Source organism: Lagenorhynchus albirostris, chromosome 4 (assembly GCF_949774975.1).
Source record: "Lagenorhynchus albirostris chromosome 4, mLagAlb1.1, whole genome shotgun sequence".
In the NCBI taxonomy this organism is placed as follows: domain Eukaryota; kingdom Metazoa; phylum Chordata; class Mammalia; order Artiodactyla; family Delphinidae; genus Lagenorhynchus; species Lagenorhynchus albirostris.
In genome coordinates, this window is record NC_083098.1 from 37,645,592 (window position 1) to 37,660,553 (window position 14,962).

At 37.1% G+C, this 14,962-nt stretch overlaps 1 protein-coding gene across 7 annotated transcripts in view; it reads right to left on the reverse strand.

The window, feature by feature from the left end:
- The window catches only part of ARHGAP24 (Rho GTPase activating protein 24), a 780,792-nt gene that overhangs the window by 20,887 nt on the left and 744,943 nt on the right, over positions 1-14,962 (reverse strand). For 6 of the 7 annotated variants that reach the window (XM_060147878.1, XM_060147877.1, XM_060147883.1 and 3 more), the window contains 2 exons: positions 2,863-2,995; positions 2,176-2,249 (listed from right to left, as the gene is read on the reverse strand). The exons of the other annotated variant lie outside the window; for it this stretch is intronic. In XM_060147878.1, the coding sequence (XP_060003861.1) occupies positions 2,176-2,249; positions 2,863-2,995 (207 nt within the window). The remainder of the gene's footprint in view (positions 1-2,175; positions 2,250-2,862; positions 2,996-14,962) is intronic. 7 annotated transcript variants of the gene reach the window in all.

Below are 14,962 nucleotides of genomic sequence, written 5' to 3' on the forward strand. Positions count from 1 at the left end.
CCAAGAACACAGAGTTTGCAGAGCTGAGATCTGAATCCAGGTGATCTGACGCTAGAGTCTGAACTCTTGATTACTATACCATGAGTTTTTAAAAAGGTGCTGTTTGGGAATCCCCTGGTGGTCCAGTGTTAGGACTCCATGCTTTCACTGCCGTTAAGATCCCACAAGCGTGGCCAAAAATAAAAATTAAAAAGTGCCTATTTCCACATGTTCACTACTGTTATACAGCCTAATTATAGCAAAACTGAAGGGCAAAAAGTCAAACTACTATTTCTTATTTGAAATAGCTGAAATTAAAAGTCTGCTTTAAATGTGTTAAGAGAAGTTAAGGTTTTCTATTGTGGAGATAAAGACTTGCAATACTGTTCTCCAAAAAGCCTTTTTCCCTTTTACTTAAGAGACTGTCATCCTTTTCTTATCCACTACAATAGCTTGAATTAGTTCAAAAACTTGGGATGGAACCCTTCTATGTTAATAAGTCTATCTTATCTGTGAAACTATTTCTTGATTTTTCAAATTCTGAAACCTAAGGTCTTGTTTGTTTCCTGAATGCTAACCATCACCAGAAAAAGTATGGCAGGAGGTTCTGGAATTCCTACTCAATTACAGTTGACAATGAACTCCACAGTGTCTGGCATGAGTCTTAAACTCCATAGTTCCCAGTCAGCTGTACATTTATCTAATCATGACGCAAAAAACACATGTAAATGATGCACTGTACTGAATTAAAAATTTAATTTTATTTAAAAATGGACTGGGAAGCTATCGTTTAAAATACTTTACAATGACCTGTAGTGCCAATCATTAATCTCTTTATTTAAATTTAATATGTTTCATGTAAATCAACTATACTCCAATAAAATTAAAAAAAATAAATTTAATATGTTTCAATAGTACATACTTGATTTCTTAAATAGGGGCACAGACATGGTACATAGCATCCCTGACATTAAACATGGTCATTGAGAGAGAGCTTTATGAAGCACAATTATTATTCTAGCAGAATTGAGTTACGATGTTTTTTCAATGAGTCTTGAGAGAAATGGAAAAAATTAATATTAGCATTCACTATATGTATAAATGTATAGGTATATAAAATTTTAAAATATACTTTAATTTTTAAAACAGCTGTGTGAAATATGTGTTTTCACTACCTTTTTACCTATTAGGATCTTTAGTCTCAAAAAGGATAAGAAAATTGCATAAAGACACGTAAGTAGTCAGTGGTAGAATCTGGACTCCTGGGCAGATCTTTCTCATGCCAGGATACACGCTCCTTCTGTTAAACAATGGTACATGGTACAATTATAAACAACCTGGATGGAAGTTCAAAGCAACATATCTTTAATATGTAGAGGCCAGAGAGACTGCAGAAACAGCAAATTACTAAATCAAACAATTTTAGTGCTCAGAGAAACTTTTGAAAACACCTTGTCAAGGGTTTCCCTGGTGGCTCAGTGGTTAAGAATCCTCCTGCCAATGCAGGGGACACGGGTTCAAGCCCTGGTCTGGGAAGATCCCACATGCCGCGGAGCAACTAAGCCCATGTGCCACAACTACTGAAGCCCGTGCACCCTAGATCCCGTGCTCCGCAACAAGAGAAGCCACCTTGATGAGAAGCCCACGCACCACAATGAAGAGTAGCTCCCACTAGCCGCAGCTAGAGAAAGCCCACGGGCAGCAACAAAGACCCAACGCAGCCAAAAATAAATAATGAATAAATAAATTTATTTAAAAAAAAAATCACCTTGTCAAACCTCAGTTTTATAGAGGCCAACACTGGAGGTCAGAGCAGTTAAGTGATTTTTATTCACTGTCAAAAGTAAATTAGTGTCAGGCTAAATACAGTCTTCTTAAATTTAGTTTTGTCTTTTTTTTAAAATTATTTTTGGCTGTGCTGGGTCCTCGTTTCTGTGCGAGGGCTTTCTCTAGTTGTGGCAAGCGGGGGCCACTCTTCATCGCGGTGCACGGGCCTCTCACTATGGCGGCCTTGTTGCGGAGCACAGGCTCCAGACGCACAGGCTCAGTAGTTGTGGCTCACGGGCCCAGTTGCTCCGCGGCATGTGGGATCCTCCCAGACCAGGTCTCGAACCCGCATCCCCTGCATTAGCAGGAGGATTCTCAACCACTGCGCCACCAGGGAGGGCCTAGTTTTGTCTTTAGGACAATTCTTACCTGCAAATATACTTGAGAAGGTTGTAATTGACCACTGGCAAGCTCTTCACCTGCTTTGCTAATCCTTTAACACCCTGAATATAAAGAAGAGAATAAATGTTATCTAAGTGTTGGCCTTGGAATTAAAGCACATGGAAAATGGGCATACAGCCTTTTTTTTTTTTTTTTAGTTAGTTTCACATATTACCAGTGAAGGATACTGTCTTGAAAACTTGCCACTATCACAGAAAACATTTCAGAAATATTTTCAAAAGATGTAAAAGAATTTCAAATATCTCTGTAAGCACTATTTGTGGAGAAACATGTTTAAGTGAAGCCCTTTTAACAGTTTTAACATTTGTTCACAATTGACTGAAAAGGGAAGTTTGCCTTATTTGTAATAAGGTTGTTTGGGGGAAGGAGTAGCTTTAATATAGTGAGAGTCCTTCCGATTTTTAGCATTTGGGTGCAAAGTGGCAAGCAGTGCTGATTTCATTTATTCATCTGTACTTTTCTTTTTGATCAGAGAGAGGATTAAAAATGGGACCTGCGTTGTGTGTGTAAAATCTAAATATGTGTGATGTCAATACTTAGAATAGTGGAAAACAATCTAAGCATGGGACAAAGGAAACTTTACAGATTAAAGACTAAGAACACTGACAAAAAACCCAAACAATAGCTTTTTAAGAAATAAATGCATGGACTTACAGCTTCCTCTTCCTTGCTGAGCAGTTTGGCACAAGACAAAAAATCCTCATACTTGGCATAAGGAATAACCGGTTCTGGAAGTTCTCGGAGATACAGTTTAAGAAGTGATGCCACTGTGTGTACATCTGTGTTGCTGTGGAGGTAGAAGTGTAAAGAGTTTCTACGGAGTGAACTTCATACCTTTTGGTTAGTTTTTTCATCAAGTATACATCTAAGAGTCAGACTTCTAAATGAGTTGACAATTGAATTAGTTGATCCAGCTTTCAAGAAGCACATGCTTGGGTAACACCTATTAGACGCTACCACAGGTGGAAAAGAGAGGGGTCCAGAGAGACACTTGGAATCCTCAGTGTGGTTTGAAAATATTCAAAAATGCAAGCATTTTTCTTTTGTGTGTATTTGATGTTAAGCAAAAGTGTTATTTTTCTAAAACGAGAATATATATACCAGATTTATAATAAAATATAATACAATGCACCAAAAAACACCGAATCTACATATGTGTGTCTATATGTATTCAATGTCAAACTTAATTACTTATAGATCCTAATTTCATTTCTTATTCTTTAGAAGATATTGGTGATTGGTTATAGACACCTGAAGTTTAGTATGTTTTAACTGTTTAAGAAAAACTCACTTTGAAGATGATTGATCTCAGAATGATTTCTTGTCTGATATTCTAAGATAGTTGGTGACCCTTACAGTCTTCTAGAAAGAGAAGGGAAGTGCTACAAAAATAAACACTGAAAACTTAACGTGTCCTTTGTGTAAAATTTATTTTTATTCTCTGCTGAATACCAAAGTGATAGGATAATTTACTGAAATATTAATTTATATTTTGTTCTCTGTATCTCTCTGTTAATCCATGAAGATGGCTGACAGTAGAGGCAGGAGGAGGTGGTTGGTTTGGGTTTGTTTTGTTTTGCTTTGCTTTGTTTTGGGGGTGAGGAACAAGAGCGTGGGAAGGAGAGTGGTGGTCAGGGAGTGAAAGGTCAATTGATTCCCAAGAAGTGGGAAGAGTGGTGGTGAGCAAGGTCAGGGATTCTGTAAGTGGTGGGAACAAACACTCCAATCCCAGACTCTGCTGCAGGAAGTGACAAGTCGCTGAGGGGTATTCCTTCAGAAGCTGGGATAGAGGCACCAGAATTTCCTGCCTCAGTGACAATTCTCTTGCCCCAAGGGTGACATAAAAGCAGAGTTGACTTCACAAATCTACATGGGCTGGGACAATGGGCATCTCAGTTCTCAATTTTGGACTCTTAGGTTGATTTCCTCAACTATCTCCTGCATAACCTTTCTGTAACAGGCATTATAGAAAACACAGTGGCTAGGACCCTAAAGCGTTATAAAAAGGAATATTCTAGCCTGCTCATAATTTATAATCTAGTGGGAGTAGGAGATAGAAAGTAGATAATAACACAAGTATATAATTACAAATGTGGTGAGTAGTAATAAGGAAACGTTTGGGGTGCCATCTAATAACAAGAAAGGACTAATTCAGGGGTTGGAGGGCTTCTCTGAAGAAATGATGCTCAGGGTAAGATCTGAGGGGGTGTAAGAATGAACTAAATGAGAGTGAAGAATAAAAGAAGTCATTCCGATTAAAGCAAGGCACATAAACAGCGCCCAAAGTGGGATGGAGTGTCCTGTCCTTGAGGAGCTGACAAAAGGCTAAGGGAAAAAGAGCTCAGAGAATGAGGTCTGAGCAGAGGGGAGCATCCTCATGGACCATAGGACTTCATCTACCTTGGAATCAGGGCAAGGGCTGAGGTTTTCCATTTTAACATCAGAGTCAGTCAGAGCTGGTATATTGTCAACCTTTTTTCGGATGCTAAAATGATGGAGGTGATCTGATAGGGCCTGTCTTTAATCAATTTTATTCTTTTCATAATTACAGAAATGAATTTTTTCTCTTAAATTTCTGAACCGACAGACAACATAGAGGCCATCTTAAAGGCTAGGAAAGAACACAAAAATCATGTCTCTGGGACATCTTGAAAACTATTCAAGCTCATTAATTTCTAACAATACTTTCCTAAATTATTTTAAAAAAGATATATAAAATAGTCTCAATGGTAAAGCAAAAAAAAGACCCTAGTTTTTTTATTTTCTGGTAAATTGCTATATTTCGTGCAATCCAAAACCCTTCTGTGTTTCTCTTGGTATGTCGTGAAGCACCTGACCCTTGAAGGCACAGTCATCAGCAGTAGCAAAACCACAACCTGGGGCAGGATATGCAATGCAATCAAATATTACAATAAATGATTTCCATCTTTTTATTCCACTCTATCCAATCCCCTCTAATCAAACCCAATCCATGACTGGGTCGTTGGGTTGTGTTGCCTTCAAATTCAATGACCATTTTGTTAAAGTTATAGAAAGACACAGAAAGGAATACAAAAATAAAATAAGTATAATTTCAATATATGGTGTATGTTATGTATAATTTGTATGACTATATAAATAGAATATACAAAAATATTTATGAATTAAATGCAATAAATTAATGAAACAATAATGATAAACAAGAAATATTTATTTAGCAAGAAATCTGGTTTAGTGTCTCAACAATGGACTATTCATTATATTGCCTGTCCCCAAGCACAGTGTTTTTAACGTAACTTGCCTGATACTGTATTATTTTGCTTCTAATGAAGTTGAGCTGTAGTACTGAGGACGTTTGAGCACTAGATGGCATGATTGCAAAGTTAAACTAATTGAGATGGTGTGAAAATTGTGAAGGATGAAAGGCTGCAGAATCATTTTTCATCCACCGCAATTTTCTGAGCACCAAAGCTGCAGTAATGCTCCAAGAATAGATATATTTGCGCTATGAATCAAGGTAAGAGATGTGGACTATGATGATTATTTTCTTCCTTCTCTAAAGTGATACATTGCATTAGTTTCTAGCATTGTAAGTATATACCCATACACTGTTGGTTATATAAAAATGGTAAGGAAAAAATAACTGAATACATTTTCTTTTTTATTTCAATTAACAAAGGTTATTACATTTTTGGCTTAAAGTATACAACTTAAAATTTTTTGACTGTTTCTGAGGGGCTTTACTAAACTTAGGTTATTTTGTAGAAATAGAGACTTTTCCATTTTCCTAGTGTTCTCATTTTTGGCTTTGTCCTTTCCCACCAAATGGAAGAAATCAATCATTTCCGGGAAGACTTGAACATGTTTGCCAGTTCCGGTTCACCTCAAGAGGCTCACAGTCCGTCCGCCCCAATTGCCAGCATGCTACTCACTGAAAGGGGAAATCTGATGTTTCTCTGAAAAATCTCTTTGTATCTCCATTCTACAAAATAGCAACATTCTGCATCTACCTCTACAGACTTGTATCTCTTACTGAAAACCCACTACTTTGCCTGATTAATATTTGCTTTAGTATGTACAGCCAATTAAGTAGATATCAATGTGACGTGTTAATTGCCCACAGTACCTAGTGGGATGTGCTGTCTTTGCCTCAGAGAAATACATCATGTTCTTCAGCAAAGTGAAGTGAAGTGACTATATTGTAGCAAAAGTTGATGTACAATGGAGAATTAAAATCCCTAAACTGGTTAATAATAATAATAATGACAACAACAATAGCAGCAGCACACATCTACACACATCTCTCCCTGTCTCAAGCCCTCACAGCTGTCCAGTGAGTAGGTCCTGTTATTAACTCCGTTTAGGTACACGAACAGGAAACTGCACTGACAGAACATGCCTTGGGGCTAATTGCTGAGATATGAGAGGTTTTAAAGTCACACTCGTTTGGTAGAAATTCAAAACTACTTGCTAATATAAATTCATTATCCAGACCTCAGGTCTCCTTCACCCACCTGGTGGTAGAATCTGTTTTCAGAAATAAAGATAAATAATCATGCACATCCTATCCAATGATAGCAAAGAGGCAGAGACAGGCCCAGGAATCCTGAGTAAAAGAGCTATCAGACCAGAAGATATTCTGTAGCATATATCCCTTAATTGATCAACATATGGAGTTTGTTTTCACCTTAAATTTGTACTTGGACTTTACTTCTGGATCCTGTAGTTCTTTTTAATCAAACATGAATTCCATGAGACTTTCTATAATTGACTTAGTTTTATATTCTTGAGGGTCTTCCTTTGGTCATTCTGGGATTGTTCTATCATTCACTCACCAAATAGTTGCTGAACACCTACAGTATGTACCACCTCACACCACATGATAGGTGAGACAGAGATGAACAACATAGATCTTTTTTGTCCCCCTTGGGCTTGTATCTCTAACCCATCACCATCAACACGTTTCCATCCCATGCCTCATTTGTTTGACTCCTTAAACATTTTCTGTATTTTTTATCTGCGAAGTCCCTGCCAGGTGTGTGATCTTAAGAAACTTTTTATACTTCCCAGAAATTGCTTGCCTATTTATAATCTATGTACAATATTGGCCCCTTACTAATCCTAACAGGGATAAAGGAGTCTGACAACAATCTGTCTTGCTCATCCTCTAACCCCACCCCTGCCTTCCCTGATAAACAGACTCACAAACAGAGATAAGTAGAATGCCACAGTAATTCCAAGTACAATACTACACAGACAAAAACCTTAGAACTTTTAAGCCTCAAAATTAGAAATGGGAATTTTTCACTCTGGATACTCTGCACAGGACACAACATAATCCATTGATTGAAGTGAATAGAATGAATTTCCAGGAACCCCACAGGGAGTTATTAAAGATATTGTGAAGTTCTTTGCAACACACACAATGAGATAACCTAAAATTTGCTTGGAACTAAGAAAAAATAATGTCATATCTATCAAACTCTGGGAAGAACATATATGAGACTGAAAACATTCAGCAGCATTACCAAGATGAAGCCTGCCACCAAACTGTCTTAAACAACATGGATTTCTGTGCGCCAAATTCACCAAGACATAGAAAAGCAAATCCAAAGGCAGTAGGCAGTTCCAAACTAAACTAAACATTTACAAGAAAAGTCTGGTTCTGTTGTAACTCATTTTTTATATATCTGTCAAAAATGGTATACTTTTTGGCAGTAAAATTTGAATCTGGTTAAACTGTCATGGCTCACTGTAGTTATGTAAGTGTCACTGCTGAATTATATACAACACAAAAGGGCAGTTTTATCTGTCTGGACTACACTGAATTAGTGCTTGTCTCAAAGAAGCCTCCTGGTTTAAAAGCAATGATGGCAGAGAACAGCAAGACAACCCTTACTATGGAATGAATTGTTGTCTCCTCCAAATTCATATGTTGAAGGCTCAGCCTCTGATGTGATGTGATGGTATTTGGAGATGAAACCTCTGGGAGGTAATTAGGGTTAGATGAAGTCATCAGGGTGGGGCTCTGGTTTGACGGGATTAGTGCCCTTATAATAAAAGACACCAGTAAGCTTGCTCCCTACCGCCTTGCTCCCATGCACATGCAGGAGGAAAGGCCATGTGAGCACAGGGTAAGAAGGCAGCCATCTAGAAGTCAAGAAGAGAGCCTTTACTAGAACCCAACCATGCTGGCACCCTGGTGTCAGGCTTTCAGCGTCCAGAGCTGTGAGAAAAATAAATTTCTGTTGTTTAAGCCACCCAGTCTGTGGTGTTTTGTTATAGCAGATGCACCAAATCTGCATCTCATGAGCTTACCTATAAAACCATGCCAGAGTACTAGGTAATGAGATGTCATCAGAAAGATAGAAACATGCTTTCAGATAATGTAGATTTATGGAAATATTGTCAGATTGACCAGCGTGACATAGAAGAAAGTGATTCTCAACCTTGGTTGCACACAGGAGTCACCTGGAAAGTTTTTCAAAATACTGATGATTGGGTCATGTATATTCTGATATAATTGGTCTGGGTGAAGCCTGGACATTGAGATTTTTTAAAGCTCCTCAGTTTTCGTATGTTGCCAAGGTCAAGGGATATTAATATAGAACATGTATTTGAGGTTGAAAACTTCCAAATAAGGAGGCAGTTCTAATGTGTAATGGTCACAAGTTTAAATCTGGCTACTCTATCATCCGTTGGTGCTGACTAGTTACATACTTATCTCTCCAGTGTTCATGATGGAAGAGGTGGGAGGAATGCTGGTGGGGAGATGTTGTTCATGCTTAAACCAAACTGTTACATTGACATTTTCTTTCCTACTTCTAGGATTACTTATATGTATGTAATTACTTATGTGTATATAGACTCCCCCTTTAAAATGCTAGCTAATCACATAAAAAGAGTATTTGACAGTTTTATATACAATGCAACATACCATACACACACACATACCCTTATATGCATATAAGATACTCAAAGTAACAAATAAAATGCCCTGTTGTGTAGCTGAAGGAAGAGATTCCTGTGAGCAGTCTGAGTTTCGTGATTCTACATCATAGATCCCTCAAATAGAAAGTAACTACAGCCCCAAACTGAAAAAAAAAAATTCATGGATATTCATCCATTTGCTACTTCTGACAAATATTTCCCCTGGGTAAGTCTCTCATTTCATTGTTTTCTTGTCACCTCACTCACCTTCTCCTAGTCAGCTCCCAAGCTTTTCTTCCTCTGCTGGCTTCTAAGTATTATTCTCATTGACTCTGTGTACATACCCTGGCTAAATCCCTAAGTTCGATGATCACTTTTCTACAATGACTACAAAGTATACATCTCCAAACCAGACCTTTCCACTGAATTCTTAGACGTTCCATACACACTCTGAACTCCATATAAACAAAGCTGGACAACAACAAAAACCTTGCAATAAAATTATTCCTCCTTTACCATTTTCTCAACCATGAATGGCATCACCATTCACAGAAACAAACAAGAAACCTAGAAGTCAACCTAAATTTTTCCTTTTCTGAGATTCTAAATCTAACAGTGACTAGTGATTCTCAGACTAAGCTGCACATTGGAGTCACCTGGAAAGTTTGCAAAATACCAATGACTGGATCCTATATATTCTCATGTCATACCTCATGAATCTGTTCCCTCCTCAGCAGTCTCATTGACACTGCTCAAATTCAAGTTATCACTCATCTCCATTAACATAACAGCATATTCCTTGGTCTTTCCGCTACAAGCCTGTCTTCCCACCCTAGACCCCTGAACATACACATCCAGGTGGTAATCACTTGTACCAAACAAATATAAATGACAAGTAAAATGCCTTGTATAGCTTTTGAATACTACATATGAATACAAAAGGCAACTGTTTAAGCATATACAGATAAATATACATTACAAAGAAACATATATACTTATAGTATAGATTAGCCATTAGAGGTGACATCATTTAGTTAGTTTGGATTAGTGTTTGAGAGCATATTTATAAATAGCCACACTCTAATATCTCTAAGTAAATTAAAAATTTAGGGCTTCCCTGGTGGCACTGTGGTTGAGAATCTGCCTGCTAATGCAGGGGACACGGGTTCGAGCCCTGGTCTGGGAAGATCCCACATGCCGCGGAGCAAGTAGGCCCTTGAGCCACAACTACTGAGCCCGTGCATCTGGAGCTTGTGCTGTGTAACAAGAGAGGCCGCGACAGTGAGGGGCCTGCGCACCGCGATGAAGAGTGGCCCCCCACTTGCCATAACTAGAGAAAGCCCTCGCACAGAAATGAAGACCCAACATAGCCAAAAATAATTAATTAATTAAAAAAAATTTAGACTGAAGAATAAAAATAAAATCTGACGTTTTCCATCATAGAACCAAGGTGAGTTCATCAGAGTGGAAAGGCTAGTGCAATTGAGGCATTTAAAAGGCTTGATGTAGAACATTCAGACAAGTTTCCTTGCAGTAACATTACATCAGTATAACTATTTTAACAGGCTACCTTGTACATACATAGCATTCAATTCCAACGACAACAACACAAAAAACCTAACTAAAACCTTAAGATGCAAATAGTAGATAAGTTCTGGAGATCTAACACACAGCATAGTGAATACAGTCAACAATACTGTATTATAAATGTCAAATTTGCTAAGAGACTAGATCTTAATTGTTCTCACTACAGAAAAGAAATTATAATTATGTGACCTGATAGAGGTGCTAGGCAACATGCCAATCATATTGCAACATATAAACATATTGAACCAACACACTGTACACCTTAAACTTACACAGTGTTATATGTCGATTATATCTCAAAAAATTAAATTAATTAATTACAGAAATATGTTGTCAGTTACAAAATTAATGAACATGACTATTAAAATGAGTTCACAATGGCCCTGGTGACTTGAGATCCAAGGTTCAATGTTATATCCAAATTCAACTTAGAAGTAACATTCAAACACACATGTTGCATTCTTCTACTATAAATGACATTAATACTGTCCAAGCGCTTAAGACCTATGTTACGAAAAAAATTTTTTCACATAGAAAATAAATCTGAGGTCAAGGAGCCACAAAGATTTTCTTATTAAACTAAGAACCTATTCATATCAATAATGTATATAACTGCTTAGAATATGTATTGATCTAAGGAATTACTTGAAAGTCACGAATGATAAAGAGATTAGAGATAGCTTGTTTGCAAACTGGAGAGATTCTATTATAAGTGTGCTTGTATCCACATACTATATATACATATATACACATACTACACACACACACACACACACACACACAGGTACTACATACATATATATATATATATATTTTATTCTTTGTAGAATTTTTGTAAACATATCCAGTTGGTTTCATGGTATGAAGAAAATGAATCAAGGCTCTCCTTGATTGACTGTGCATGTTGGACTTTGTTCTCTCTCAGTGCCAGTAAAACTTTATTGAATTTATTCATAATTGTCTCAGGAGAAAACTCAAGCCTTTGAGATTCCAGAGAGTATCTATAGCTGTTAATGGAAGAAGTAGTTAATTTGCTCACGATTTTTAAAAACATAGTCATTCCTAATCTAGGTTGGGAGTCACGATGGAATAATATCCATTGCATTAACACTTTCTCTGGCTGTTCTGTGAAACATAATTTCCTAAATTCACGAAGTGTAAAATATATGCCAGGAATTGCATAAATGATTTAAAAAATTAGAAGATTGTTGTCAATTCAGATGACTTATTTTCAGGTGGATATAAAGAAACTACTCATAGTAAGAGACACAAGAAAACTCATTTACAGAAAATTTTAAGTTACAATGAACAAATAGCACTTACTATTCATTGCATTATGTGACTATAGTTTGAGAGAGGTGGATTAGGACATTTCTTGCCCACCTCACATTTCCTCCAGAAATGGCTCAGAAATAAAGACAACTGGAAGGAATAATATACATTCTGTAAGTATACTGTGATTATGTAATTATCTAATGAGATGTAAATGATGATCTTCCACATTTCTTGCTTAAATGGGATATGCTATCTTTCCTAACATTTGACTCCTGATGTACAGATGCAAAGGATTCTTTCACAGAGAAACCTCTGTGGCTCTACTAGTTTTCATGTCTTTACATTGGTAATTGTATGTACCAGAGACTTTATCACATAACCCTTGCTTGTTTCAATTGTACCCTGGACTTAAAACGTTATGGGTTGTAATTTCAGTTTCATATGATCTTCAAAATCTTGGCAAACAATGAAATTGGCTTAGCTAAAATAGAGAAGTTACAGCTGTATTGAGTTACTTTACAATTTTATGTTGTCTGCCTACATATTTTTCCCTTTACTAAACTCTGCAAATGGATTTTCAGGAGAAACAAAGGAAATGTCATCATCATAATACATTCAACAATTAATTTTCTTTCCTGAGAGATTTCAGATTATGCAACCAAGAATGTCCCAGAGAATCATTATTGATGTTCTGATGTTGATGGGGTATATTTATGGAAAAAATATATTTTTAAGTTTCCCCAACAGCATTTAAAATCCATGTATATAATTTAATATTTCCATTTTTAAATAAAAATAAAACAGAGCTAAATATCACCGGTAATTTTTCTAGTTAATGAAACCTAAATAGCAAAGTTTCCTTAATCTAACGTTTTTTTCTTATTAATGTATCTTTAAGGCTGACTCTTTTGCATGTTGCTCATTTCCTTTCGTAACCATCACAAGACTGGAAAATTTTGATTATCTGATTCTAGGATAAACAATAAAGGATGCAAACATTCTTTTCCAGAATACTTATTTTCTTCTAATAAAGTCAATAAGGTAGGAAACAAAACCTTTGTGCCTTATAAAGCAGCGGTCCCTAACTTTTTTGGCACCAGGGATCGGTTTTGCGGAAGACAGTTTTTCCACGGACGGGGGCGTGGGCGGGGGAATGGTTCAAGCGGTAATGCGAGGCGATAGGGAGCAACGGGGGTGGGGGGGGCAGCAGATGAAGCTTCGCTCTGCCACTGCTCACCTCCTGCTGTGCGGACCGGTTCCTAACAGGCTGCGGACCCGTACAGGTCCACGGCCCCGGAGCTGGGGACCCCTGTTATAAAGGAAATGAATAAAGAAATGCCTAATTTTACACTGTTGAATCTGTAACTCATGGTGCTAGAGGGAACTTAAAAGGGTTTTCTGGCATATCCAGATGAATCTACAAAATCAACACCCAAACTGTTCAAGTCCACGCAGAACATGTTCCTCCTCTGAACACTTCAACAGTCTTTTATTACAACACAAAAGCATTCTCCACATAAGAGCTAAAATGATACCATTCCAGTTTATTAATTTGTGTGTATATATACGTATTGGGGGAAAGACTAAAAAACTTTAAAGGGATCCAATTATGTATTTATTGTGAATCTCCTACTAATAAATGCTGTCATGCTCTTTGTTGGAAAGGATACTTTGCTACCACGTATACAGATATATATTATATTAGTGCTGTTATCCACTAGGACTATATTTAAGAGAGGTCAGTATAAGCGGGAAGAAGAGAGACAAACAAATTGTATTGAGCAGAAGTTAGGGGGGTGTTTTTATTTTTCGTTGTTGTTTTGTTATAAATCAAAATCTACTTCACTTTGGAAGTATAATGCATCCATATTCATGGAGCATTTCTGGAATACAAAACAAGTAAAGGTACTGGTTTTAATTTAGATTTGTGGCTTGTATGAAATTGTGTTCCCATTCATAAGATTATGACTCCACATTAACATCGGCAGGCATTTTGCTTGAGTTGACAAAAATGATATTTTAACAGAATTTTAGAAGTTGTTTTGAAACATGACATTTTTCAAATTTCCTGAATTCTAATCTATGAAAATAAGAGCATGAGTTGTCTACTTATTGAGATATCAGAAATATTTGCACTCTTTTACCCAACAAATATATTCAAAATATACTCCTTGTATCCATTTATTTAAGAAAGATATATTGAATGCCTACATTGTGTCAGACACTGTTCTAGATGCTAGGGATAAAAAAGGTGATCAAGAGTCAAAATTCTCTACTTTCTTTGAGTTCATATTGTAGTCATACATGTAGAATTTTACTTTATACATACAGAGTTTTAAATGAATATCCACAGTGAGATCCTCATGAGTATGCATATGCATACTCTCATGATATCACAGATGTTTATCTCAATTCCCAGAACACTATTTTGATTCTTTAGCAATTTTTCAACCATTTCCTTATAATAAATTATCAAGATAACCAGAAAAATCAAACATTTAAAAACCATATGCCTTCTAAAGTGTATACATGAATGGCTCATAAGCACATAAAAAGATACACAACATCAGTAGTCATTAAGGAAATGCAAACTCAAACAACAATGAGATACCATTTCACATTCACCAGAGTGGCTAGGATAAAAAATTGGAACACTCATACATTGTTGGTAGAAATATAAAATGTTTCAGCCACTTTGGGAAACAGTTTGGCAATTCCCCAAATGTTAAACATAGACCTAGCAATTCTACTTCTAGGTATACACCCAAGAGAAATGAAAACATGTCCACACAAAAACTTGTACATGCAGGGCTTCCCTGGTGGCGCAGTGGTTGAGAGTCCGCCTGCCGATGCAGGGGACACGGGTTCGTGCCCCGGTCCGGGAAGATCCCACATGCCGCGGAGCGGCTGTGCCCGTGAGCCATGGCCGCTGAGCCTGCGCGTCTGGAGCCTGTTGCTCCGCAATGGGAGAGGCCACAGCAGT